General features: G+C 72.7%; 1 protein-coding gene across 1 annotated transcript; it reads right to left on the bottom strand.

Annotated features, from left to right (window-relative positions):
* Positions 1-547: 547 nt before the first annotated feature.
* On the bottom strand, positions 548-25,349 carry LOC136996403 (dynein axonemal heavy chain 2-like; the record flags this gene model as incomplete). Its single annotated transcript, XM_067317321.1, is given in 48 exon segments — positions 548-633; positions 718-906; positions 1,884-1,988; positions 2,072-2,467; positions 2,469-2,493; positions 3,036-3,105; positions 3,108-3,126; positions 3,222-3,346; positions 4,509-4,695; positions 5,182-5,319; positions 5,403-5,539; positions 5,655-5,772; positions 6,475-6,735; positions 7,418-7,570; positions 8,285-8,383; positions 9,127-9,179; positions 10,599-10,779; positions 10,867-11,059; positions 11,144-11,247; positions 11,325-11,513; positions 12,049-12,159; positions 12,537-12,662; positions 12,750-12,848; positions 13,726-13,943; positions 14,034-14,172; positions 14,259-14,439; positions 14,525-14,607; positions 15,298-15,454; positions 16,894-16,997; positions 17,076-17,237; positions 17,336-17,499; positions 17,583-17,757; positions 17,848-18,004; positions 19,042-19,242; positions 20,030-20,222; positions 20,300-20,447; positions 20,542-20,730; positions 20,886-21,125; positions 21,694-21,850; positions 21,941-22,087; positions 22,187-22,401; positions 22,579-22,761; positions 22,983-23,112; positions 23,207-23,412; positions 24,327-24,518; positions 24,610-24,848; positions 25,121-25,231; positions 25,311-25,349. Coding segments are annotated over 48 exon segments (7,271 nt in total), but the record flags the coding sequence as incomplete, so codon positions are not given.
* Positions 25,350-26,155: the final 806 nt, after the last annotated feature.

Genomic DNA, 26,155 nt, shown 5'->3' with positions numbered 1-26,155 from the left:
TGACCTGTTGCCCTAGGGAAAGACCTGTTACCCCAATAAGAACTTGTCACCCCAGGAGAGACCCAACACCCCTGGGAAGGAATCTGTAACCACAGGAGGAACTTGTCACCCCAGAAAGAACCTGTCACCCCAGGGAGGAACCTGTCACCCAGGAAGGACCTGTTATCTTAGAGAAGGACCGTCACCCCCGGGGGATACCTGTCACCCCCGGGAGGAACCTGTCACCCCCCGGGAGATACCTGTCACCCGGGGAGGAACCCATCACCCCAGGAGGAACCTGTCACCCTGGGATGGACCCGTCACCCCCGGGAGATACCTGTCACCCCAAGGAGGAACCCGTCACCCTGGGGAGGAACCTGTCACCCCCAGGAGATACCTGTCACCCCAGGGGAGAAACCTGTCACCCCAGGAAGAACCCGTCACCCTGGGGAGGGACCCGTCACCCCAGGAGGAACCTGTCACCCCGGGGAGGAACCTGTCACCCTGGCGAGATACCTGTTACCCCGGGGAGGGACCTGTCACCCCAGGAGGGGACCCGCCCACACACCTGAAGCACTCGTGGATCCAGAGGCGGATGAAGCTGCTCTTGGTGTCGTGGACGTCCTTGTGCGCCCGCAGCAGGCCCTGGAAGACCTGCAGCGGCCCCGCGCCGTGGGGACGGGGCCGGGGGGGCGCACGCGGGGGGCCCCGTCCCCGTCCCCGTCCCCCCCCCCTCACCTTGGCGACGTCGCGCAGGCTGAACTGGTAGTGGCTCGTGGCGGGCACGGGGGGGAAGCGGCGGCGCACGGCGCCCAGCAGCTCCAGGGTGGCGGCCGGCAGCGCCGCCCCCGCCGCCTTCACGGCCCCCTCGAAGTCCTGCAGCTTCTGCGCCAGCAGCGCCCCGAAGACGCCCCGCGCCTGCGCCTCCTGGGGGGGCGGCCGGCAGCCCGCGTCCCCCCCCGCCCCCCCACCGCCGCCCGGCACCCCGAAACGGGCCGCCGAGGCGCCGGGACGGGGGCGAAACCCGGCACGCGGGGGGCAACCGCGGCGTTTGGGGGGCGAAACCCGGCACGCGGGGGGCAACGCGGCGTTTGGGGGGGCGAAACCCAGCACGCGGGGGGCAACCGCAGCGTTTGGGGGGGTGAAACCCGGCACGCGGGGGGCAACCGCAGCGTTTGGGGGGCGAAACCCGGCACGCGGGGGGCAACCGCGGCGTTTGGGGGGGGAAAACTCGGCAGGCGGGGGGCAACCGCGGCGTTTGGGGGGTGAAACCCGGCACGCGGGGGGCAACCGCGGCGTTTGGGGGGGAAAACTCGGCAGGCGGGGGCAACCACGGCATTTGGGGGGCGAAACCCGGCAGGCGGGGGGCAACCGCGGCGTTTGGGGGGCGAAACCTGGCACGCGGGGGGCAACTGTGGCGTTTGGGGGGGCGAAACCCGGCACGCGGGGGGCAACCACGGTGTTTGGGGGGGGTGAAACCCGGCACGCGGGGGGCAACCGCGGTGTTTGGGGGGTGAAACCCAGCAGGTGGGGGGGCAAAACACAGCGTGTCGGGGGGCGACTCTGGCAGGCTGGGGACAAACACAGCCTGCCGGGGGCAAACGCGGTGCACCAAGGGGGCAAACGCCACGTGCCGGGGGACAAACGCAACATACCTGGGGCAAACGCAACACACTGGGGGCAAACGCCGTGTGCCGGGGGGGGGGGGGGCAAACGCGACGCACTGAGGGGAGAGGGGGGGCAAACGTGGCACGCTGGGGGGCAAACAGGGCATGTGGGGGGCAAATACAACACGTCAGGTGGCAAACGCGCCGCAGCGGGGGCAAATGCGCCATGCCAAGGGGGCAAACGCGCCGCGGCGGGGGGCAAACGCGGGGGGGGGGGCGGCGGCAGCCTCCTCTCACCGTGGGGCCGTTCATGTTGAGCAGGTTGAAGCGCCACTGGAGCCGGGGCGGCAGGGGGCCGCGGCCGCCCCCCGGCGGGGCCATGGCCGCCAGCAGCGCCAAGCCCTGCGCGGAGGGGAGGGCCAGTGGGCGCCCGTCCCCCCGTCCCCCCGTCCCCCCGTCCCCCCGTCCCCCGTCCCCACCTGGACGCGGCGGCGGGCCGGGGCGCCGGCGCGCTGGTACCAGACGCCGTGCTCCAGGCAGAGGCGCAGCAGCTCGAGGGGCGGCCGGGCGCCGGCGGCGTCGGGCGCCGGCAGGTTGAGGTCGTCGAGGAAGGTGGCGAGGCGGCGGCCGCCCGCCGGCGCGTACGTGCCCTTGGCGCGCTTCTCCAGCCGGCCGCGCAGGGCGCCGCGCAGCCCCGCCGCCGTCGTCCGCGCCGACACGCTGAGGGCGAGCTGGGCCCAGCGGGCGGCGTCGAGGCCCCGCAGGAGGCCGCGGGCCAGCGCCGTCTTGCCGGCGCCCGGCGGCGCCACGAGGAGCGCGGGGCTGCCGGCGGCCAGCAGCGCCCGCGCCAGGTACTGGTAGCGCGCCGTGTCCGCCGTGGGGCACCAGCAGCTCGTAGAAGGGGGCGCTGGGGGCGACAGGAGGCCCGGTCGGGGTCGGGGGGGTGGCGGCGCGGGGGGTAACGCCACGCCGAGGCCCCGAGGCCGCGCTGCGACGAGACACGTGGCTGCGCCGTGCCCGGCTGGCACCGGGGACGAGCTGTGGTGCCGGGGGACGAGCTGCGGTGCCAGGGACAAGCCGTGGTGGCACCTGGGATGAGCCGCGGTGGCCGTGGACAAGCCATGGTGCCAGGGACAAGCCGTGGCATCAGGGACAAGCTGTGGTGGCACCTGGGATGAGCCGCAGTGGCCGTGGACAAGCCATGGTGCCAGGGACAAGCCATGGCATCAGGGACAAGCTGTGGTGGCACCTGGGATGAGCCACGGCACCTGGGCCGAGTTGTGGCAGCCAGGGACAAGCCGTGGCAGCAGGGACAAGCCGTTGGTGGCACCTGGGCCGAGCCATGGTGGCACCTGGGATGAGCTATGGTGGTTGTGGACAACCTGCGGTGCCAGGGACAAGCCGCGGTGGCACCTGGGCCGAGGGGCAGCGCCCGCCGTCCCCACTCACTCGGGCGGGTAGCGCCACGCGGTGGGCAGCAGCTCCTCGAAGGAGGCCCAGGCCTTCTTTTTGGGGTCACGAAATAGTCGTAGACAGTGTCCTGGGGGGGGGGGGCAGGCAGAGGCAGTGAGGGGCCGGCGCGGGCACCCCGGAGCGTCCCGGCGGCGGCGGCGGCGGCGGCGGCGGTGGCGGCACCTTGCTGGGGAAGGAGGCGTCCATCTCGCGGAGGCAGGCGTCGAGGCGCTTGCGGCCGGCCTCGTCCACGGCGCCGCCCACCGCCCACACCAGGCTGAAGAGGAAGAGGAGCTCCAGCAGCGCCGGGTCGCGGGCGCCGGCGCCCACCTGCGGGCGAGGAGGCGCCGGGGGGGGGGCTCGAGGCGGGTGGGAAGGGGCGCCGCCGCGGCACCACCGCCACCGAGGGACCCGCGCCGCGGCCTGCGGGACGGCCGGCGCGCAAAAACCGCTGCGGGAAGGGGAGCGACGGCGCGAAACGGGGAGGGATCCTGCAAAAACCGCTGCGGGAAGGGGAGCGATGCCCTGAAATGGGGAGGAATCCTGCAAAAACCGCTGCGGGAAGGGGAGCGACAGCACGAAACGGGGAGGAATCCTGCAAAAACCGCTGCGGGAAGGGGAGCGACGGCGCGAAACGGGGAGGAATCCTGCAAAAACTGCTGCGGGAAGGGGAGCGACGGCGCAAACGAGGAGGAATCCTGCAAAAACCGCTGCGGGAAGGGGAGCGACGGCGCGAAACGGGGAGGAATCCTGCAAAAACTGCTGCAGAAAAGGAAGCGACAGCGCGAAACGGGCAGGAATCCTGCAAAAACTGCTGTGGGAAGGGGAGTGATGGCGCGAAACGGGGAGGAATCCTGCAAAAAACGCTGCGGGAAGGGAAACGATGGCGCAAAACGGGGAGGAATCCTACAAAAACCGCTGCGGGAAGGGGAGCGACGGTGTGAAACGGGGAGGAATCCTGCAAAAACCGCTGCGGGAAGGGGAGCGACGGCGCAAAACGGGGAGGAATCCCGCAAAAACTGCTGCAAAAAGGGGAGCGATGCCCTGAAACGGGGGGAAACCGCTGTGGAAAGGGGAGCAACAGCCCAAAACAGGGGGAAACTGCTGCAGAAAGGGGAGCGATGCAGCGAGAAAAAGGGAGAAGAGTGGCCAAAAGAGGAGGAACAGTGTGAAAAAGAGGGATGAAAGAGGTAAAAAGAGAAAGGCCGTGGCAAATAGGGGAGGAATCCCAGGAAGAGGAGAGCGAGGCCGCCAAAAGCAGGGGGACAGCGCAAAGAAACAGGGCAAAGGCCCCAAAAAAAGGGGAGAAATACTGGAAAAAGGGGAAAAATACCCGAAAAAGGGGAAGAACGTTGTAAAAAGCAGAGGAATACGGCAAAAAGAAGTGGGATAGTGCAAGAGAGGCAGCGGGGCTGCGCCGGGAAAGGCGGCGGCGTGGCGACACAGCGGCGCGGCGGTGGCTCCCGTCCCCGTTGCCGTCCCCGTCGCCGTCGCCTACCCCGTTCTCCGGCGTGGCCAGGGCGGCGTAGAGCTTGCAGAGGGAGGCGACGGCGGCCGCCTCGCCCAGGGGCACCGGCTCGCGGCACTGCGCCGCCTTGAACGCCAGCAGCGGCTCCAGGAACTTGTCGAAGAGGCGCCGCAGCGTCGCCGCCTCGTCCTGCCCGGGGACAAAGGAGGCGGCAAGGTGGCATCACGCCGGGGACGAGGCGGCGTCACACCAGGGACGAGCCCGCTCGCACCGGGGATGAGCCCGGCCTCGCAGTGCCGGGCTGGGGACGAGCCCGGCCTCGTGGCGCCGCACCGGGGACAAGCACAGTCGTGCCAGGGACGAGCCCGGCCTCGTGGTGCCGCGCCAGGGACAAGCCTGGTCACACCAGGGACGAGCCCGGCCTCGCGGTGCCACGCTGGGGACGAGCCCGCTCGCATTGGGAATGAGCCTGGCCTCGTGGCGCTGCGCCAGGGACAAGCACAGTCGTGCCTGGGATGAGTCTGGCCTCGTGGTGTCACACTAGGGACAAGCCCGGTTGTGCCGGTGACCAGCCTGGCCTTGCGGCGTTGCACTGGGGACGAGCCTGGTCGTGCTGGTGACCAGCCCGGCATGGCACCGGGGATGGCGGGGGCTTTCCCGGCGGCCGCGCGGTACCTGGGGGCGGGTGCCGAGCCAGGAGAGCACGTAGGGCTTCCAGCCCAGGGCGCCGTAGTCCATGTAGACGACGCCGCAGCGGGAGACGGCGGCGGGCGAGGCGGCGGCCAGGTCCTCCACCTCGAAGAGTAGGGAGACCTGCGGCGGGGGGGGGGACGCAGGGGTGAGGGCCGTCCCCTGCGTGTCCCCCCCCGTCCCTCCCGTGCATCCCCCCCACTCGCCTGCTCGGGCAGGGCGATGCGCTCGCCGCTGCCCAGCGTCAGGACGCGGCAGTCGTCCAGGGCCGAGCTCAGCGCCTCCATCCACAGGGCGTCGGCGGGGCCGTCCAGCACGATCCACTTGTCCTCCGGCTTCTCGTCTGCGGCGCCCGGGGCCCCGTCAAGCGCCCGCGGGTGCCCCCCGGCCCCGCCAGCGCCCGTGGGTGCCCCCCAGCCCCGTCAAGCACCCGCGGGTGCCCCCCCGGCCCGCCCTACCGGCGCAGGCGGCGCGCAGCAGCTCCGCGAGGACGCCGTCCACCCAGCCGCCCGTGTCGGGGTCGTACTCGCCGTACAGCTCGCCCGGGGACAGCGCCTTCGGGTTCAGCACGAAGTCCTGCGGTGGGGGGGGGGGGGGGACGGTGACGGGGATGGGATCAGGCACCAGGCTGGTGGCCGTGTCCCAGCTGGGGTCCCCCCGTGTCCCCGAATCCCCGTGCCTATGTCCACCCGCCCCTGTGGCCCCCCCATCCTCGTGTCCCCACGTGCCCGTGTCCCCCAATCCCCGCATCCTTGGATCTCTGTCTTCCCCTGTCCCTGCATCCTTGTATCCTCATGTCCCCAGGCCCATGGGCCTGTGTCCCCATGTCCCTGCATCCCCACATCCATGTACCCACGTCCCCACGTCTGCATGTCCCTGTGTCCCCATGTCCCCACATCCCCATATCCATGCGCCTGTGTCCCTGCATCCCTATGTCCCTGTGTCCCTGTGTCTCCATGCCCTTGTGTCCCCGGATCCCTGTGTCTCCACATCCCCGTGTCTCTGCATCCCCACGTCCGTGTCCCTGTGTTCCCCCATCCCCATGTCCCCGTGTCTCCGCATCCCCATGTCCGTGTGCCTGTGTTCCCCTATCCCCATGTCCCCCTGTCTCTGCATCCCCATGTCCGTGTCCCCGTGTTTCCCCATCCCCGCGTCCCCGTGTCTCTGCATCCCCATGTCTCTGCATCCCCGCGTCCTCGTGTCTCCGCATCCCCATGTCTCTGCATTCCCGCATCCCCGTGTCCCCGCGTCCCCGCGTCCCCGCGCCCCGGGGCTCACCCGGACAAGGCGGCCGCAGGGGTGGCGGGCGCGGGCCAGGCCGCCAAGGGCGCTCTGCAGGGCGCGCCACGTGGCGCTCTTGCCGCTGCCGGGGGGGCCGGCCAGGACGGCGGGCCGCCGCCTCCGCCCCGTCTCCCACAGCTGCCGCACCTTGGCCACCGCCGCCGCCGTGGCCTGCAGCCCCGCCGCCGCCAGCGCCGCCGCCGCTGCCGCCGCCACCTGCCCCGCCACGCCACGCCCCGCCTCAGCTGGGGGCGGGGCCTGGCAGAGGGGGCGGGGCCAGGATGCCAGGCAGGGGGTGGGGCCTGGCAGGGGGCAGGGCTTGGCAGAAAAGCAGGGCCAGGACCAGGGAGGGGAGCGGAGCTGGGCTCAGTGGGGGGTGGGGCCAGAGCCAGGCAGGGGGTGGGGGCCTGGCAGGGGGTGGGGCCTGGCAGAGGGGGCGGGGCCAGGATGCCAGGGGGCGGGGCTGGGCTCAGTGGGGGGTGGGGCTGGAGCCAGGCAGGGGGTGCAGCCTGATGGGGCTGGGTGGGAGGAGTGGGGACAGAATGCTGGGGGTGGGGCTAAGATATGGGGGTGGAGCCTGGGGTGGGGTGGGGCGGGGCTGGGCAGGAGGGGCGGGGGCCAGAATGCTGGCAAGGTAGAGCAGGCCTGTGCAGGGGCAGAGCTGGGCTGCAGGGGCGGAGCTTGGGCTGCAGGGGTGGGGCCAGGATGTGGGAGGAGCAGAGCTGGGCAATGAGGGGGGTGGAGCCAGGGTTCAGGGGGGCGTGGTGTGGCTGTGGGGGTGGGGCCAGGCACAAGGGGCGGAGCCAGGCAGGGGGCAGGGCCAGGCAGGCACAGACATCCAGGCAGCGGTGGGGACCAGCAGTGGGGAGGCGGAGCCTGACTGCAGGGGGTGGGGCCCGGCAGCAGGGGGCGGGGCCCGGCGGCAGGGGGCGGGGCCCACCTCGCTGCCCTCCTCGTCGTAGTCACGGTCGTCGCCGTCGCCCGGCGGGGGCTCGGTGCCCGGGAAGAGGTCGCGCAGCAGCGCCCGGAAGGGCGCCAGGTCCTCGGGCGCCAGCCCCGGCTCCAGCGTCGCCGCCGCCGCCTCCAGCAGCACCTGCGGAAGCCCGGAAAGGGCCGGAGACCGTCCCCGCACGGTCCCCAGGGTGTCCCCATCCCTGGCGTTCTCCATCTCCCAGCAATCCCTGTCCCTAGGGTGTCCTTGTCCCCGGAACTCTCTCTTCCTAGTAGTCCCTGGCCCCAGAGTGTCCTTGTCCCCAGGGTGTCCCCATCCCCGGCGTTCCCCATCCCCCAGCAATCCCTGTCCCCGGGGTGTCCTCGTCCCCGCAACTCTCTCTTCCCAGTGGTCCCTGGCCCCAGAGTGTCCTTGTCCCCAGGGTGTCCCCATCCCCGGCGTTCCCCGTCCCCCAGCAATCCCTGTCCCGGGGTGTCCTCGTCCCTGGGACTCTCTCTTCCTAGTGGTCCCTGGAGTGTCCTTGTCCCCAGGGTGTCCCCATCCCCAGTATTCCCCATCCCCCAGCAATCCCTGTCCCCGGGTGTCCTTGTCCCCGGAACTCTCTCTTCCTAGTAGTCCCTGGCCCCAGAGTGTCCTTGTCCCCAGGGTGTCCCCCATCCCCGGCGTTCCCCGTCCCCCAGCAATCCCTGTCCCCAGGGTGTCCCCATCCCCAAGATGTCCCTGTCTGTGTGTGTGTGGGGGGGGGGTTGGTGATCCCAGTCCCTGGGGAGACCCTGCCCCACAGTGTCCCCATCCCTGGCGTTCCCCGTCCCCAGAGCGTCCCCGTGCCCGCGCCGCCCCCAGGGTGCCCCGCACCTCGTCGTCGCCCAGCTGGGGGTGGCGGCGGCGGGCGGCGCCGGCGCGGCGCAGCAGCGGCACCAGCGCCCGCAGCCCGAACCCGGCCTCGTAGTGGGGCTGCGGCGAGAGCTGGGGCGGCGCCAGCGAGCACAGCGCCTGCAGCCGCCGCGCCAGCGCCTGCCCCCGCGCCCGTCAGCGCCCGCCCCAGCACCCGGCACCTGCGGGGCGCCCCCGAGGCACCGCCGGCACCCACAAGGGACCGCGAGCACACAGGGGGCACGGGGGAGCACCCACGAGGGACCACGAGCACACGGGGGGCACAGGGGGCACCCACGAGGGACCGCGAGCGCCCAAGGGGCACGGGGGGGCACCCAAAGAGGAACTTGAGCACCCATGAGGGAGCACGAGCACCCAGGGGGCACCCATGAGGGAACGCAAGCACCCATGAGAGACCACGAGCACCCAGGGAGCACCCACGAGGGACCGGGAGCACCCGAGGGACACAGGGGGCACCCACAAGGGACCACGGGCACCCAGGGAGCACCCACGAGGAACCAGGAGCACCCGAGGGGCACGGGGGGCACCCGAGGGGCACATAAGCACCCACAAGGGACCACGAGCACCCAGGGGGCACCCATGAGGGAACACGAGCACCCAGGGGGCACCCACGAGGGACCACAAGCACCCGAGGGGCACGAGGGGCACAAGGGGCACCCACGAGGGACCACGAGCACCCAGGGGGCACCCACGAGGGACCATGAGCACCCATGAGGGAACCCATGAGGGAACCCATGAGGGAACGCAAGCACCCACGAGAGACCACGAGCACCCAGGGAGCACCCACGAGGGAACGCGAGTACCCAAGGAGCACAGGGGGGCACCCACGAGGAACCACGAGCACCCATGAGGGACCCTGAGCGCCCAAGGGGCATGGGAGGGCACCCAAAGAGGAACTTGAGCACCCACGAGGGACCACAAGCACCCACAGGGCACAGGGGAGCACCCACGAGAGACCACGAGCACCCAGGGAGCACCCACGAGGGACCGCGAGCGCCCAAGGAGCATGGGGGGGCACCCAAAGAGGAACTTGAGCACCCACAAGGGACCGCAGGCACCCGCAGGGCACAGGGGGGCACCCAAGGGGGACCGTAAGCGCCCAGAGGAGATGGGGGGGCACCCGCGAGGGACGGGGAGCACCCGCGAGGGACGGACGGACGGACGGACGGACGGGGGGCGCCGGGCTGCCCCACCTTGCAGTCGCCGAAGCCCTCGGCGAGCAGCAGCCCCTCGGCGACGAGGGCGGCGTCGGGCGCCACCATGGCCACGGGGCGCAGCAGCTCCTGCAGCCCGGGGGGCAGCTCCGCCGCGCCCCCCCCCCTCTGCGGCCCCCGGCGGCGGGGGGGGGGGAGGGGGGGGTCAGCGCCGCGCCCCCCGCCAGCCCCCCCCGGCGCCCCCCCGGCCCCGGGTCACCCTCCCTGTCCCCCCCCCAGCCCCTCTGTGATGCCCCCAGTGCCCCCCAGCCTGGCCCTGCCCTCCCCCCCCCCAGGCTCCACGGCCCTGTTCGCGGTCCCCCACGGTCCCCACAGCCCCGTCCCTGTCCCCACGGCCCAGTGCCACCGTCCCCGTCCCCTGGAGTCCCCATGCTGCCACCCCCAATCCCCCAGAGCCCCCAGGCCATCGCTCCTGTCCCCTGGAGTCCCTGTGCTGCCACCCCTGGCCCCCAGGGCCCCCAGGTCCCCATACCTGTCCCCTAGAGTCCCCATGGTGCCACCTCTGGTCCCCTGGAGCCCCCAGGCCCCCATCCCCTAGAGTCCCCACGGTGCCACCCCCGGTCCCCCAGAGCCCCCAGGCCCCCATCCCCTAGAGTCCCCACGGTGCCACCCCCGGTCCCCCAGAGCCCCCAGGCCCCCATCCCCTACAGTCCCCATGGTGCCACCCCCTGTCCCCTGGAGCCCCCATCCCTGTCCCCTACAGTCCCATAGTGCCACCCTGGTCCCCCAGAGCCCCCAGGCCATCGCTCCCGTCCCCTACAGCCCCCATGCTGCCACCCCTGGCCCCCAGAGCCCCCAGGCCGCTGTCCCTGTCCCCTAGAGTCCCCGTGGTGCCACCCCCAGGCCCCCGGAGCCCCCAAGCCCCCACCCCCTAGAGTCCCCACGGTGCCACCCCTGTCCCACCACCCAGTGCCACCACCCCTGTCCCCATCCCTGTGGCACTGTCCCCATTCCCTATAGTCCCCACAGCAGCCCATAGCCCAGTGCCACCCTCCCTGTCCCCACCATCCCCGCGGCCCCGTCCCCCCCGCGTGGCCGCCGCCGCCGCCGCGGTGCCCTACCCAGGTCGGCGGTGACGAAGAGGCCGCAGGAGGGGCGCAGGGCCACGGCGCGTCCCTCCAGGGCCACGGCGGCCCGGCCAGCGCCCAGGGCGGCCAGGAGGGCGCCCAGCTGCTGCGCCGCCACCGCCAGCGTCGGCGGCGCCAGGCGTCCCAGCGCCTCCAGGCAGCCCCAGGCGCCCGTCTGCGGCGGTGAGCAGCGCCGTGGGGGCCGGGCTCCCCCCACGGCACGGCACGACGCGGCGCGGTGTCCCCCCCCACGTCGCCTCACCTGCGCCAGGCCGGCGAAGAGGCGCCCCAGGGCGGCGCAGTCGAGCCCGCCGCCGGCGCAGCTCAGCACCAGCACCCGGGCGCCCAGCGCCTTGCCCAGCTCCTTGACGGTCTCCGTCTTGCCGGTGCCGGCGGGGCCGCTGAGGGCGCCGCCGCGGCGCAGGTGCAGCGCCAGGGTGAGGGCCAGGAAGCACCTGCGGGGGTGGTGGGGGGTGGGGGGCGTCAGGCGGCGGCGGCGGTGGGCACCGGGGGTGTTTCGGGGCGGGGGGCGCGGGCACCTCTCGGTGAGGGGGGTGACGACGAGGCGCCCCGAGTTGCCCAGGTACTCGTAGCCGTAGGGCAGCTGGGCGCAGGTCTGCCGGGCCACGCAGTCGTCGGCGTCCTGCGGGGAGAGGCGTCACCGCCGTCACCGCCACCGCCGCCCGCTGTCACCCGCCGTCACCGTCGCCCGCCGCTCACCTTGTCCCAGTAGAGGCGCAGCTGGCCGAGCCACTCGAAGGCCTGGGCGTCGGGGGCGCCGCCGCGGTACAGGCGCTCGGCCACGTCGCGGGCGTGCGCCTCCACCGTCACCAGCGCCGCCAGGCGGAGGCGCGGGCCCTCGGGCAGGCTGCCGCGCAGCGCCTCCGCGTAGCGCCTCAGCACCGCCGCCTGCGCGGGCACCGCGGCGCCGGTGAGCTGCCGCCGCCGCCGCCGCTCGGCAAAGCGCCACGCAGCTCGGCGAGGCAACAGGCGTCTCGGCAAAGCGCCGGGATGGCTCGGTGAGGCGCCACGGCCGCTCGGCAAAGCACCGGGACGGCTTTGCTCGGCCCCAAGCGTCTTGGCAAAGCACCGGGACGCCTCAGCTCAGCGCCAGACACCTCGGCAAAGCGCCAGGACAAGTCGGCAAAGCGCCGGGACGCCTCAGCTCAGTGCTGGACATCCCGGCAAAGTGCTGGATGTCTCGGCTCAGTGCCGAGCGTCTCGGCAAAGCACCGGGATGTGTCGGTGCGACACCACGGCCGCTCGGCAAAGCACCGGGACAGCTCGGCAAAGCACCGGGACAGCTCGGCAAAGCACCAAGCGCCTTGGCAAAGCACCAGGACGTCTTGGCGAGGCACCGTGGCCTCTCGGCAAAGCGCCGGATGTCTCGGCTCAGCGCCGGGAGCCTCGGCTGAGCGCCGGGACGCCGGGGCTGGGCCCTCACCTGCTTCTTCCTCACGTCCTTGAGGAAGCGCCGGTCGCCGTGCTCCTTGCTCTGGGCCAGGCTGCGCGAGACGTCAGCCGTCCACTGGATCTGGCTCGCCGCGATCACCAGCTGCGGCGGGCGGGGGGCCGATCAGGCAGCGTCGCCCCCGGCGTCCCCAACGTCCCCCCAGCGTCTGCAACGTCCCCCCAGCATCTCCCCCATGTCCCCAGTGTCCCCCTGGTGTCCCCAGAGCCCCCCAGCGTCCCCAGTGTCCCCTGGTGTCCCCAGAGCCCCCTCAGGGACCTTGGCAGGGAGCCGCAGGAGCCACCCCCACCCCTTTTTCCAGGGCCCCCTCCTGTCCCCATTCCTCGAGGAAGAGGAGGGTGCAGCGGCACCGCTACGACCCCCCCCCCTTGGCCACCTCCTCTCGGCCCCCCCCCCCCATACTGGGGAGCCCCAAAGCGGGGGGGCGCCCGGCAGGGGCCCAGGCGTCCGGGGCGGCTCACCTGGCCGGGCCACTCCTTGGCCCACTTGTCCCTCTTGGCGGGGCTTTTCCGCAGGGCGAGGAGGCAGGAGCGGAGCAGCTCCCGCAGGGTGTCCCGCATGGCGCGCTCCACCTCGCGCAGCTGCTCCTGGGGAAGGGGGGGGGGAAGGGGGGGCGCAGGGCTGAGCGGGGGGGGGTTTCGGGGGGCTCCCGGCGCGCCCCGGCCCGCGCTCACCTCCAGGGGCCCCTCCAGCGGCAGGGGCCGGCTGAACTCCACGTACTCGCCGTCCGCGGCCAGCATGCCCGACGCCTCCGCCCGGCCGCCTGGCCCCGTCTGCGGCGAGGGGGGGGGGGAGGAAGGGGGGGGCAGCGGGGCTGGCGGCCGCTCTGGGGCCGCGACGAGCCCCCCCGGCCCGCTGATGGGGGGGGGGGGGCCGCGATCGAGCCCCCCCGGCGCGCCCGAGCCCATGGGGATCCCCAATCCGACAAGGGGCCCAATCCAATGGGCAGCCCTGATCTGACAGGGATCCCCAATCCAGCAGGGATCCCTGGATCCAATAGAGTCCCCAGTCCAACGGGGATGCCCCATCCGACAGGGGTCCCAGTCTGACAGGCGTCCCTGATCCAGCAGGGATCCCTGGATCCAATGGAGTCCCCAGTCCAACGGGGATGCCCCATCCAACAGGGTTCCCTGATCCAGTGGGGTCCCCAAGCTGATGGGGATCCCGATTTGATAAGGATCCCCAATCCGACAGAGACCCCAATCCGATGGGGATCACTGATCTGACATGGGGACTCGATCCGACAGGGACCACCGCTCCAACAAGAATCCCAATCCGATGGGGATCCCTGATCTGACAGGTGTCCCAATCCAACACGGCTCCCTGATCCGATGGGGGTCAGGATCCGACAGGGGCACCCGACCCAATGCAGATACCTGATCCAACATGGATCCCCCAACTGACAGGGGTCCCCGATCCGAAATGGATCCCCACCCAATGGGCATCCCCGCTCCGACAGGAATCCCCGACCCGAAATGGGTCCCCCACCCAACAGGGGTCCCCGCTCCAAAATGGATCCCCACGCGACGGGCGTCCCCGCTCCGACAGGAATCCCCCACCCAGCTGGGATCCCCGCTCCAACGGGAACCCCCCGCTCCGAGGGGTGTCCCCGCTCCGATACGGATGCGCGGCGGCAGCGGCGGGCGGCACCTGGAGCACCCGGAGGCGGCGGAGGCCCTCGAAGCAGCGGGCGAGCGGCGCCTGCAGGGCGGGGGGCGCGGGGGCCCGGCCCAGCGCCGCCAGCAGCTCCTCGTCGCCCACGAAGCAGAGGCGGGCGAAGGCGAGGCGCTTGCTCTCCAGGAAGGCGCCCAGGCGCCGCCGGACGCCCTCCAGGGCCCCGCGCAGCGCCAGCAGCTCCTCCAGGAGGCCTGGCGGCGGCGGCGGCGAGGGGGGGGGGGTCAGCGGGACGGCGGCGGCAAGGGGGGGGACGCGGCGGCGGTGACGGTGGCGGCACCCACCGGGGCGTTGCGTCGCCCGCAGCGCGTTGCGCTCGCCGCTCAGCCGCTCCATGACGTCCTTCCAGGCGGCGTCGACCCGGGCGAAAGCGGCCGACTCCTCGGGCAGCTGCTCGCGGGCGTCCTCGGCCGCGAAGATGTTCTGGAAGAGGGGGGACGGTGGGAAGGAAAAGGGGGGAGGGCCGGGATCCAGGATCCCCCCCTCCCCTCGCGGCGGTGGCCCCTCACCTCCAGGTGCATCCAGTGGCGCTGCGCGGCCAGCGCCGCCTCCGTCACCTCCAGCGCGAGCGAGAGGTCGCGCTCCCAGCGCTCCAGCTGGGCGCCGAAGGGCTCGGCGTGCCGCGAGGCCTTCATGGCGCCCAGGGAGACCTGCTGCTCCTCCAGCGCCCGCAGCAGCTGCTCCGTGCCCCTGCGGCGGACGGCGGGTGGGTGGGGGGGGGCTGCGGCGGGGGGGCACGGGGGGGGGGACACGGTGCAGGGGGACGCGGCCTCACTGCAGCTGCCGGTGGCCCTTGTCCTTGTAGGGGACGATGTCCAGCGTGGTGCGCTCCCACGTCTCAGCCAGGTCCTGCAGGGCCTGGGGTGGGGGGGGAGGGAGGGGGGACACGGGAGGAACACACGTGGGGGGGAGCGGCACGCGTGGGGACGCACACGCAGGGGGGATGGGGCACGGACGTGGGGACGGACGCATGGGCGAACGGGGGCGGACACGGGGATGACACGGGGACAGACACACAGCTGGATGGACACGTGTGTATGCATGAGGATGGACACGCATGCACACGGGGACAGACATGCGCACAGACATAGGGACGGACACCTGTGTGCACACAGGGACAGACATGCGCACAGACATAGGGACACACGTGTGCACACGGGGACAGACGTGCATGGACACAGGAACAGACACACGTGTGCACATGGGGACAGACGTGCACACGGGAACAGGGACGGACACGTGAAAGGACACTGCTCCAGACGTACCAACAGACACGCACAGATGGGGACAGACATACACACAGGGATGGACACACGCATGGACGCACATGGATGCGCGCACATGGACACAGGAACAGACGTGCGCACGTGGACACGCACACAGATGCACGCAGGGACACAGGGACGGATGTGTGCAGGGACACGGACACACAAGCGCATGGGCATAGGGATGGACGTGTGCACGGGGACGGACATGCGTGCGGACACGTGGACGGACACGCGGACGCGGGGGGACGGAGGGGGCCCGGTGGCGGCGGCGGCGCCCTACCCGCTCGAGGGCGAGCTCGCGGGCGGCGGCGGCGGCCACGGCGGTGACGGCGGCCGCGTGCCGGTGCAGCCCCAGCCGCAGCAGCGTCTCCAGGCGCGGCTCCTCCGCCTCGGGCTCCAGCGGCCGCTGCAGCAGCGCCTGCACCTCCGCCCAGTGCCTGCCGCCGCCCCGCGTCACCTGGCGTCACCTGCTGTCCCCGTCACCTCCGCCTGAACCCCCACCAACCCCGTCACCTCCCCCTGAACCCCCACCAACCCCCGTCACCTCCCCCGAACCACCAGCCACCCCCAAACCCTCCCATCAACCCCCATCACCTCCCACCAACCCCCGTCACCTCCCACCAACCCCCGTCACCTCCCCCTGAACTGCTGACAACCCCCGTCACCTCCCAACAACCCCCATCACCTCCCACCAACCCCCGGCACCTTCCCCTGAACCCCCAGCCAACCCCGTCACCTCCCCCTGAACACCCACCAACCCCCGTCACCTCTCCCTGAACCACCAGCCACCCCCAAAACCTCCCATCAACCCCCATCACCTCCCGCCAAACCCCGTCACCTCCCCCTGAACCACCAACAACCCCGTCACCTCCCCCGAACCACCAGCCACCCCCAAAACCTCCCGTCAACACCCATCACCTCCCACCAAACCCCGTCACCTCCCCCTGAACCACCAACCACCCCCAAAACCTCCCATCAACCCCCATCACCTCCCACCAAACCCCGTCACCTCCCCCTGAACCCCCACCAACCCCGTCACCTCCTCCGAACCACCAGCCACCCCCAAAACCTCCCGTCAACCCCCATCACATCCCACCAAACCCCGTCACCTCCCCCTGAACTGCCAACAACCCCCGTTACCCCCATCAACCCTCGTCAGCACCCACCAACCCCCGCTGTCTCCTGCCAAACCCCGTCACCTGCCCCTGAACCTCCGACAACCCCCGTCACCCCATCAACCCGTCACCGCCTGCCAACCCCTGCCAAACCCCATCGCCCCCCCCACCTCCAAAACCCTCGTCACCACCCGCCACCCCCCAACGCCTCCCGTTGACCCGTCACCTCCCGTCACTCCCTGCTGCCCCTCGTTGCCGTCACCTCCCGTCACCCCCTCAACCCTCAGCACTGTCGCCTCCCCTCATCCCTTGTCACCTCCCACCAACCCCGTCGTTCCCTGCCGATCCCTGTCACCTCCTGCCAGCGCCCCATCGCCTCCTGTCGACCCCGTCAGTCCCCACCAACCCTCGTCAGCCCTGTCACCTCTTGTCAACCCCCCACACCCTGCGTCAACCCCGCCCTGTGAACCCCATCACCCATCCTCAACCCCATCAGCTCTTGTCACCCCATCAACCTTGTCACCTCTGTCACCCCTTGTCCCTCAGCCCTGTCACCTAGTCAACCCCCATCATCTCTCATCACACCATCAGTCGTGTCACCTCTCTGTCACCACCCATCAGCTTGTCACCCCCCTCGTCACCACCACCCTCCCACCCACCCACCACCCCGTCTTTCCTCCTCAGCCCCTTGCCACCCGTCTCACCCAGCCCTGTCACCCGTTGTCACCCACTATCACCCGTTGTCACCCGCGCCGGCTCACCTCGGCCGCATGGCCGGGTTCCTCAGGGCGTCGACGAGCGGCACCGTCCGCCGGAAGTCGTCCACCAGCGCCGCCGTCGTCTCCACCACGTCCCAGCGGCGGCCCTGGGCGGGACGGGGCGGGTTGGGGGGCAGGTTGGGGGGCGCCGGGCCCCCCCCCAGGACCCCCCCGCGGCCCCTCACCTCGAGCTCGCGGCTCAGCCGGAGCAGCCGGCGGGCCAGCTCGGTGGCCGCCGCCTCCGCGCGCTCCGTCTCCAGCGTCCGGAAGCTGCTCCGCTTCCACTCGGCCCAGCGCCGCTCCCACTCCTGGGCGATCTCCCACGCTTCCTGCAGCCGGTCCAGCTCCTGGGCGACACGAGCGTGCCGGGGCTCAGCCCCGCGGCGGTGCCACCCTCCCCTCCCCTCCCCTCCCCTCCCGCCGTGGCCGTGGCGCCGGCGCCCACCTTCTCCAGCCGCTGCAGCTCCTTGGAAGGCGGCTGCTCGATCCTGAAGACGCCCAGGTCGCCGCGCAGCGCCCGCTCCTCCGCCTGCACGGCGGCCAGCGCCCGGCGCGCGGCTCCGATCTGCTCCAGCGCCGCCGCGCAGCCCGTGCCGCTGGCGAAGGGCCCTGCGGGAGGGCCGACGGCGCCCGCCTGAGCCCCCGGGGGCTGCGCGGAGGGGAGGGGGGGGCGCGGGGAGGGGGGGGCTCACCGGCGGCGGCGAAGTCCCGCAGCAGCCCCCGCGCTTTCTTCTGGAGGTCGTCGGCGCGGCGCACCAGGCCCGCGCGGAACTCGTCCTCGCGGCGCCGCAGCGCGGCCTCGCCCTCGCGCAGGGCCCGCTCGAAGGCCAGCTGCTCGCCCTCCAGGGCGCCCAGCAGCCGCAGCGCCTGCGGGGGGGGCGCAGCGGGGGTTGAGAGGGGGCGGCGGGGGGGGGGGGCGCGCGGGGTTGGGGGGGGACAGGCGCCGGGCGGCCTCACCTCCTCGCTCACGGCCACCTCGTACTTCTCGAGGACGGCGAACTGCTCGCGCAGGGGCGCCGCACCGGCCCGCACCTCCGGCAGCTCCCGCTGCAGCGTCTCCAGCAGCCGCAGGCTGGCGCTCAGCTCCTCCAGCGTCTCCGGAGGGCGGAGGATGCTGCGGGGGGGGGGGGGGAACGGGACGAGGTGGGACCCCCGGTGCCACTCGGCAGCGCCCCCCCCCGGCCCCACCCCGGGGGGCTGGCGGGGAAGCGAAGGGCCTGGGTGGGGCAGAGAGGTGCTGGGGAAGGGCCGTGGGGGGCCGGGGAAGGGCCCACGGCACCCGGGCAGGGTCCTCGGCACTGGGGAAGGGCCGTGGGGGGCTTGGGAAGGGCCATGGGGTGCTGGGAAGGGGCCCACAGCACCCAGGAAGGGCCGTGAGGTGATGGGGAGGGTCGTGGGGTGCTGGGGAAGGGCCCACGGCTATGGGGAAGGGCTGTGGGGGGCCGGGGAAGGGATCATGGCACCCAGGAAGGGCCATGGGGGGCTGGGGAAGGGCCCATAGCACCTGGGAGGGGCCCCCAGCCCTGGGGAAAGGCCACGGGGGGCCGGGGAGGATCACAGGGGGCCGGGGAAGGGCCCACGGCAATGAAGAAAGGCCACGGGGGCCCGGAGAGGGTCATGGGGTGCCGGGGAGGGTCCGTGGGGCGCCAGGGAAGGGCCCACAGCCCTGGGGAAAGGCCGTGGGGGGGGCCGGGGAGGATCATGGGGTGCCGGGGAGGGTCTGTGGGGTATCGGGGAGGATCATGGGGGGCCGAGGAAGGGCCCACTGCAATGAAGGCCACGGGGGGCCGGGGAGGGTCCGTGGGGTGCTGGAGAGGGTCTGTGGGGTGCTGGGAAGGGCCCACAGTCCTGGGGAAAGGCCGTGGGGGGCCGGAGAGGATCACGGAGCACCAGGGAGGGTCTGTGGGGTGCTGGGGAAGGGCCCACGGCAATGGAGAAAGACCACAGGGGGCCGGGGAGGGTCATGGGGGGCCAGGGAAGGGCCCATGGCAATGGGGAAAGGCCGTGGGGGGGCCGGGGAGGATCATGGGGTGCCGGGGAGGGTCTGTGGGGTATCGGGGAGGATCATGGGGGGCCGGGGAGGGGCACATGGCAATGGAGAAAGGCCGTGGGGGGCCGGGGAGGGGCGCGGGGGGCGCGGGGGGGGCTCACGCCTGGCCGTTGCGGCGCAGGTAGGCGTGCAGGGCGCGGAGGCGGGCGGCGGCCATCTCCCGGAGCAGGCCGGTGAAGCGGCCCTGCCACTCGCCGCAGTGGCGCACCACGGCGCCCTTCAGCTGCCCGCAGTCGAGCAGCACGAACTGCACGCTCGCCGCCGTCTCCTCCTTCTGCGCGTTGTTGGCCACCTCCATGTAGCTGCGCCCGGAGCCCCGTCAGCGCCCGCGCGGGGACACCGGCACGGGGACACCGGCGCGGGGAGGGGGACACCAGGAGGGGGACGCCGGGCTACGAACGGGGACGAGGAGAAGGACCCAAGAACGGGGACGGGTGCCGGGACGTGGCCACCACAAGCTGGGAAGAAGACGCCAACGCGGGGACGCCAAGGCAAGAATGGGTGCCGGGATGGGGACACCGGGATGGGAAGGGGACACCGGGATGGGGAACCAGGAAAGAAAGATAGGAACATGGGGACACTGGGCCAAGAATAGGTGCCAGAAGGAGGACACCAGGCTGGAATGGGGGACACCAGGCTGGGGACACCAGACCGCAAATGGGTGCCGGGAGGGGAACGCTGGGATGGGGACACAGGGCTGGGAACTGGGACAAGAAAGGGAGACACTGAGATGGGGACACCAGAATGAGAAAAGGTGCCGAGAGGGGGACACCAGACTGGGATGGAGACACTGGTATGGGGCCACCAGACTGGGACGGTGACACCAGGATGGGGACACCAGGCTAGGAACCGGCACCAAGAAGAGGACACCAAAACAGCAACATGGGGCCAGAAACAGGCGTCGGGAAGGAGACACCAGGCTGCGATGGAGACACCAGGATGGAGACACCAGGATGGGAACCAGGACCAGGAAGGGGACACCAAAATGGTGGCATGAAGCCAGGAACGGGTATCAGGATGGAGACACGGGGTTGGAGACACGGGAGCAAGGAGAGGGCGGGCAGGAGCGGCAGGGGGCCGTGCCCTCACCGGGCGATGTCGGCGTCGAAGGAGGACACGAGGGGGTTGAGGTGGCGGTAGCGGTTGATGAAGGCGTCCTTGTCGACCTCCCAGATCTCCCGGTAGCCGGCCCACGTCTTGAGGTAGCCCCGGAGCAGCGAGGCGTTGGCCAGCACGCCGGCGCCGATCTGGGCCCGCAGCTTGGCGATCTCCTCGTCGCGCTCTGCGGGCGGCGGCGAGCGTCACCCGCACCGCGCCGCGCCACGCCGAGGTGCGTCACCCGCCCGCCCGCCTCCTCACCCACGAGCAGGCAGATGGGCTCGCGCCGCGGCCGCCGCTGGCCCAGCAGCTCCGGCAGGCGGGGGAAGGCCGAGAGGCAGGAGATGAGGTGGCCGGGGATGTCGTTCACCATGGCGGCCAGCTCGGCCAGGCTGGGCGAGAAGGCCACCTGCGACGGAGGGGGAGGACGGACAGACAGGGGGACGCGGTGACGCGGCGCGGCGTGGGGGAGCGCTTCCCCCCCCGCCCCGCGTGGGGCTCACCTGCGCCGGCGCCTTGGCCTCACTCTCCGCCAGCATCACCCGCACGCGGAAGAGGGGGCTGGGCGAGCTCTTGCCGTCGCCCACGATGGCCCTGGCCAGCTCCTGCAGGGACCGTTTGACGTTGAGCCTCAGCGCCTCCTCCACCATCTTGTCCATCTTCACGGTGTAGTTGAACCACTGCTGCTGCACCTGTAGCGGCAACGGGGGTAGGGGCGGGCGCAGCGGTGGGTGCCAGCGCGGGGTCAAGCGGAGCAGGGACACCCAGCCCAGCCCGAGTGGGTCCCGGCCCACGACGGGGGCTTTCGGGTTGCCCCCCCCCAGAGCGGGCAGGGAAGCGCCGCTACCTCGGGGCCGTCGCGGCTGAAGACGTCGTAGGCGCGGCGCAGGATGCGGCCCGCCTCGGCGTGCAGGGCGCCCAGCGCCTCCTGGGCGCAGGCCCGGTGCCGCCGCTGCTCCTCGGCGAAGTCGAGGCCGGCGTAGAGGCGCCCGCCCGGCAGCCGCACCAGCAGCGCCTCGCTCATGCGCTGCGCCTGCCGTGCCACCGCCGCCGTGGCCGCCTTGAACTCCGTCACCAGTGCCTGCACCTGCCGCCGCGCGGGGGGGGGGGGGGGGGGGGCTCAGCGCCGCCGCGGGGAAGGGGGGGCCCCCACGCTTTTGGGGAGGGCGCCGAGGGACCCCCTGTCTCACATCAGGACGTTGGGCCCTGAGGAGGTTTTAGTGCTGCGGCCAGTGATGGAGCCTCTTCCCTGCTGGGGTGGGGGACGCGGAGAGGCAGGAGGGGACAGGAACTGGCAGGGGGGACAGGGAGGTGGTGGGGGGGACGTGGGGATGCAGAGGGGGGGACGCGGAGAGGCAGGAAGGGACAGGGAGCTCATGGGGGGCATAAGGAGGCATGGGGGAGGGACACGGCGCTGGAGAGGGGCACATGGAAGTGGTGGGGGGACAGGGAGGCACGGGGGGGACACAGCTGAAGAGGGGCACAGAGATACGAGGAGGGACAGGGGCTGGCAGAGAGGGAACATGGAGTCGGAGAAAGGGAACACGGAGCTGCAAGGAGGGGGGACGCAGAGCCGTGGTGGGGAGCGGGGGGGGGATGGGGAGCCGCCGCGGGGAGCGGGACGGCGGGTGGGGGGCCCGGCGGCGGGGCGGCACCTTGCCGGCGTGCAGGCGGCACTCGCCGATGAAGCGGGCGCTGGCGCCCTTGTGGGACCAGAGCAGCTTGCGGAGGCCCGGCTGGATCCTGCGGTCGAGGCAGCGGATGCGCTCCCCAAAGAGGGCCCGCTCCTCCGGCGCCAGCTCCCGCACGATCCTGCCGGTGTGGCAACAGCGGTCCTCAGCGCCTCGCCGGTGCCGCCGCCGGTGCCGCCGCCGCACGCGGGGAGAGGGGGACGGTGCGCACCTGTTGTAATCGCGCACCACCAGCAGCAGGTTCTCGCGCAGCGCCCGCAGGTCCTCCCGCCGGCGGCACGCCTCGGCCGCGCAGGGCGGCGCCTCGAAGAGCAGCCGCTCCCAGCAGCGCGTCTCCGCCAACAGCGTCAGCAGGTGCCTGCGGGCGGCGGCAGCGGGGTGAGCGGCCAGGGCGGTGACACCGCGGCAGGGGGTGACAGCGGCGCGGCACACGGGGTGGGGACGGGGGACGCCTCACTTGTCGAAGTTGACGTCGAGCAGGCCAGGCGCGTGGGCGCTGGGCACCAGCAGCGGGGCGTCGAGGCGCGCCAGGCAGTCGCGCTCCAGCGCCCGGCTCCACTCCTGGAAGCTGCGGCGCTCCAGCTCATCCAGGGCCCGTGCCAGCTGCCGGTGCGCCTGCCGGCTCTCCTCGCCCGCGCCCGCCTCCGCCAGGAAGGTGGCTTCGGCCAGGCGCTGCGGGGAGCCAGAGCCGCCGCGTCACCGGGACGCTCCGAGCTCCCGCCGGGCCTTTTCCCCGCCGCCGCCACGACACCAGCTCCGCGCAACGCGGCTCAATCGGTGCCAAAAGGGGGAGAGGCGGCGGCGGCGGCGCGGGGGGAGCGGGTGGGGGACGTGGGGGGCGCGGCGCACCTTGGCAGGGCGGGCGAGGCGGCGCCGCAGGGCCCCCGCCCAGTGGGCCAGGCCCGAGTAGCGGCAGCCCCAGGGCGAGGGCGGCGGCCGCTGGCGGCTCAGCTCCTGGTTGACCAGGGCCAGCTCGGCGCCGAACAGCGAGTAGACGTGCGCCGTCTTCCTGTCGAAGGCGCGCCGCACGGCCTGCGAGGGGAGCGGGGGGACGGGGGGGGGGGACGCGCCGTCAGGCAGAGCCGAAACCCGCCGCCAAGGCATCCCGGCGGAATAAAACACCCCCCGGCACGAGCGGGAGCTGGCTGAACAGGCGTCTCAACCGCCCGCTCGGGTTGTACAGCCCCGAAGCGCGGGGCGGTTGTCACCGCGCGCTGTGTGTGTGTGTGTGGGGGGGGGGCCACGTGGCGCACCTCGCGGGCGGCGAGGGGCTGGAAAGCGTCCTGCAGCGCCACGCCGTGCTCCACATCCCGCACGGTCTCGAAGGCGGCGGCCAGCAGGTTCTGCGTCATCACCTCCAGGTCCTTGACGCCGGCGCGGAACCTGGCGGGGGGGGGACATGGGGACACGGGGACGCGCTCGTGGCCTGCGCCATCCCCAGGGCGGGTGCTGGGGGGCTGCGGCGCTGCCTCCTCACCGGCTGAAGGCATCGTGCCAGCGGGGGTTCTTCACGTCGAGGACGTCGCCGGCGGCGGCGCGCAGCGCCCGCAGGTGCTTCCCGAAGGTCTCCTCGATCTCCGCCAGGCTCTGCGCCAGCTGCGGCCCCCGCTGCCCGGAGAAGCGGGGCGGGGGGCTCTGCTGCCCGTCCTCCCAGCGGCCAAAGTGCTCCTGGCAGTCGCACACCTGGCGGCGGGGGGCGCCCGGGGGTTGTCACCGCGCGCGGAGGGGTGTCACCGCACACTGGGGGGGGCGGGGGGTTGTCACCGCGCGCGGCCCCCACCTCCAGGAGGTCCTTGCAGCGCTGGGCGAAGGCGTCCGCCTGGGCGAAGATGCTGCTCTGGTCGAGGACCCAGCCCTGCTCCGAGAGCCTGGCGGCAGCCGCGGGGCAAAGGGAGGCGCTCAGGGGGGGCTGCGCGGCGCTCAGCACCCCCGCGGGCACGCCAACGCCCCCCCGGGGGGGCACGGGGCAGGGGGGGCAGTCGGAGCCCCCGCACCACCAGCCCTCGGCAGCGCCTTGTCGGCCACTGAACCACCCCGCAAGCGGAAAGCGGAAGAGGACAATTAACACCCGCGCTTAATTAACACTCAAGGGCGCCTGTTTCCGCACACCGTCCCCCATCAGCAGGATGGAGTTGGGCAACAGGAATTGGGGCATTTCCATTTGGGGGGGGGGTTCCCTCTCCTCACTCACCCCTCTGGAGAGTCCGGGACAGAAAAGGGGGAGCCAGAGAGAGACGAGACACCACCCAGGGCCAAATCCCACCGTTCCAGGGCCAAATCCCACCCAGGGACAACCCAAACGCTTCCCGCCCGGAGCAGGGAGCCCCGGCAGCACCGCGCGGCCCCCGACCTGTTGTGCACGCGGGCGGCGCGCAGGTAGCTCTCCTTCCAGGCCTCCATGCAGCGGACGCAGTCGCGCAGGCGGCGGCGGCTGGAGGCCACGTAGCCCTCGAAGAGGCGCTCGGGGGCCACGTGGCGGCGGCACAGGCCGATGAGGTCGCTGCTCACCTGGCGGAGCGGCGCGTGAGCGCGGCGGTGGCAGCGGCGCCGGGGGGGGGGGGGACGCGGCACACGGCCACCGCTGGCACGCGGCTCACCTTGCGCAGCAGGGCGGCGAGGCGCTGGCGCGAGTTGTAGTGGGGCGAGCGGAGCCAGACGACGCGCACCAGGCCGAGGAGGCGCGGCAGGCGCGGCGGCAGGGCGGCGGGCGCCAGCGCCCCCAGCTCCCGCAGCGGCTCCTCCAGCACCCGCAGGAAGCGCGCGTTGGAGCGCGCCTCCTCGGAGCCGGCCTGCGCGGAGGAGGCGGGTGGGACGGGGGCCTCCCCCGAACCCCCCGTGGGCCCCCCCCGACCCCCCGTGGGCCCCCCCCGACCCCCGAACCTCGATCTGCCGGGCGAGCTCCTGGAAGGGCGCCAGGTAGGAGGAGCGGGCGCGGGCCAGCAGGGTGGCGAGGCGGCGCACGCCGGGGCGCGCCAGCTGCCGCCGCACGGCGCACAGGTGGGTGCAGCGGCGCTGCCAGAAGCCGATCTCCTCCAGCGGCCCCGTGCTCTCCCGGCTCTCCGTCGCCTCCTGCGCCCGCAGCACCTCCTTGATCTGCCGCGTCCAGTGGATGACGGAGGCTGCGGGGTGGGGGGGTGGCTCAGGGCGCCGTTTCGGCTCGCGTTGCCCCAAACGGGCAGCGTCCGCGCTCGCTCTGGTTGCCCCGTTGCAGCCAGGTTGAGGGGACACATGCGGGTGCTGGCAGGAGTTTCGGGAAACCCAGCGCAGGATTTTCCACCCGTCCGCAGCAAGGAATTTGAAGGAGGGCGCGCTCACGGGGAGGGGGGGCGCGGCAAGGACGCGCGTGCCGGGAGGGGGCTGTTCGCGCCGCCGGCAGCAGCCGGTCACTCACGCTCCAGGCGCTGCACCAGGGCCCTGTCGGCGGCGGCCGCCTCGGGCTCGGCGGTCAGGGCTTCCACGGGGACGTAGAGCACGGTGCGGCCCCGCAGGCGGGAGCAGGTGTCTGGGGAGGCGGCAGCGGTCGGGCAGCGGCGCGGGGGACCCGCCGTGCCGCCCCGCGCCGCCCCGGCACCGCCGCTTACCCACGAGCGAGGTCATGAAGCGGTAGGCCTCGGCGAAGAACTCGCCGCGCACGCTCTCGGGCCAGGCGGCGCCACCACCGCAGAGCCGCGGCAGCAGCAGCGCCTCGAGCAGGCGCCGCAGCGAGGCCAGGCAGGGCCGGCGCACCGTGCCGAACTGCACCGCCCGCCCAAAGTTGGCTGCCGTGATCTCGGCGCTGCTCAGGCGGATGAAGAAGGCGAGCTGCTCTGGTTCCTGCCGGAGAAAGCCCGGGATGGGGCCGCCCGCCGGGGGGGCCGCGACAGCATCCCGTTACGCCGAGGGAGGCGGAGGCCCCAGTGCCACCCGGAGCCAGGCACAGCCGCGGGGTTTTGCCCCGGGGCGGGACAGGAGGGACCCGCGCGCGCTGCACGGCGTGGCGCGGCGCAGCACCCACCTGGAGCGGCATGGCGTGCTGCACCCGCAGGCCGGCGGCCTCGTCTACGTAGACGACGAGCAGCTGGGTGGTGCCGTCCTTGAGGAAGAGCTCGAGGGCGGCGTCGTGCTGCGCCGTCCACGCGTGGGCCCCCAGGCCGCTGAGCGCCAGGCGGCTCCGGAGGCAGGCGCGCTGCGGGGGAGGCCGCGCCGGCAGCAGCGTTAGGGCCGGAACGGGAGCGGAGAGGAGACACCCAGCAGGCGCCGCACCTGCCATCTCTCAGCCGCCTTAACTCCTCCGTTTTGGGGTAAAGAAAGGGGCTCGAGGCTTCTCCCCACCGCCCGAAGGAAACAGGGCAGGGCAGGAGCGAGGGGCCCCGGCGGAGGGGATGAGAGGGGCTGCGCGGCCGCGGCGCCCCCGCCCCGAGGGCTCCCACCTACCGCGTCCGCCTCC

This window comes from Apteryx mantelli, unplaced genomic scaffold (assembly GCF_036417845.1).
Source record: "Apteryx mantelli isolate bAptMan1 unplaced genomic scaffold, bAptMan1.hap1 HAP1_SCAFFOLD_365, whole genome shotgun sequence".
NCBI lineage: Eukaryota > Metazoa > Chordata > Aves > Apterygiformes > Apterygidae > Apteryx > Apteryx mantelli.
The sequence above is the reverse complement of the archived record's forward strand: the minus strand, read 5'-3'. Positions and strand labels throughout refer to the sequence as shown.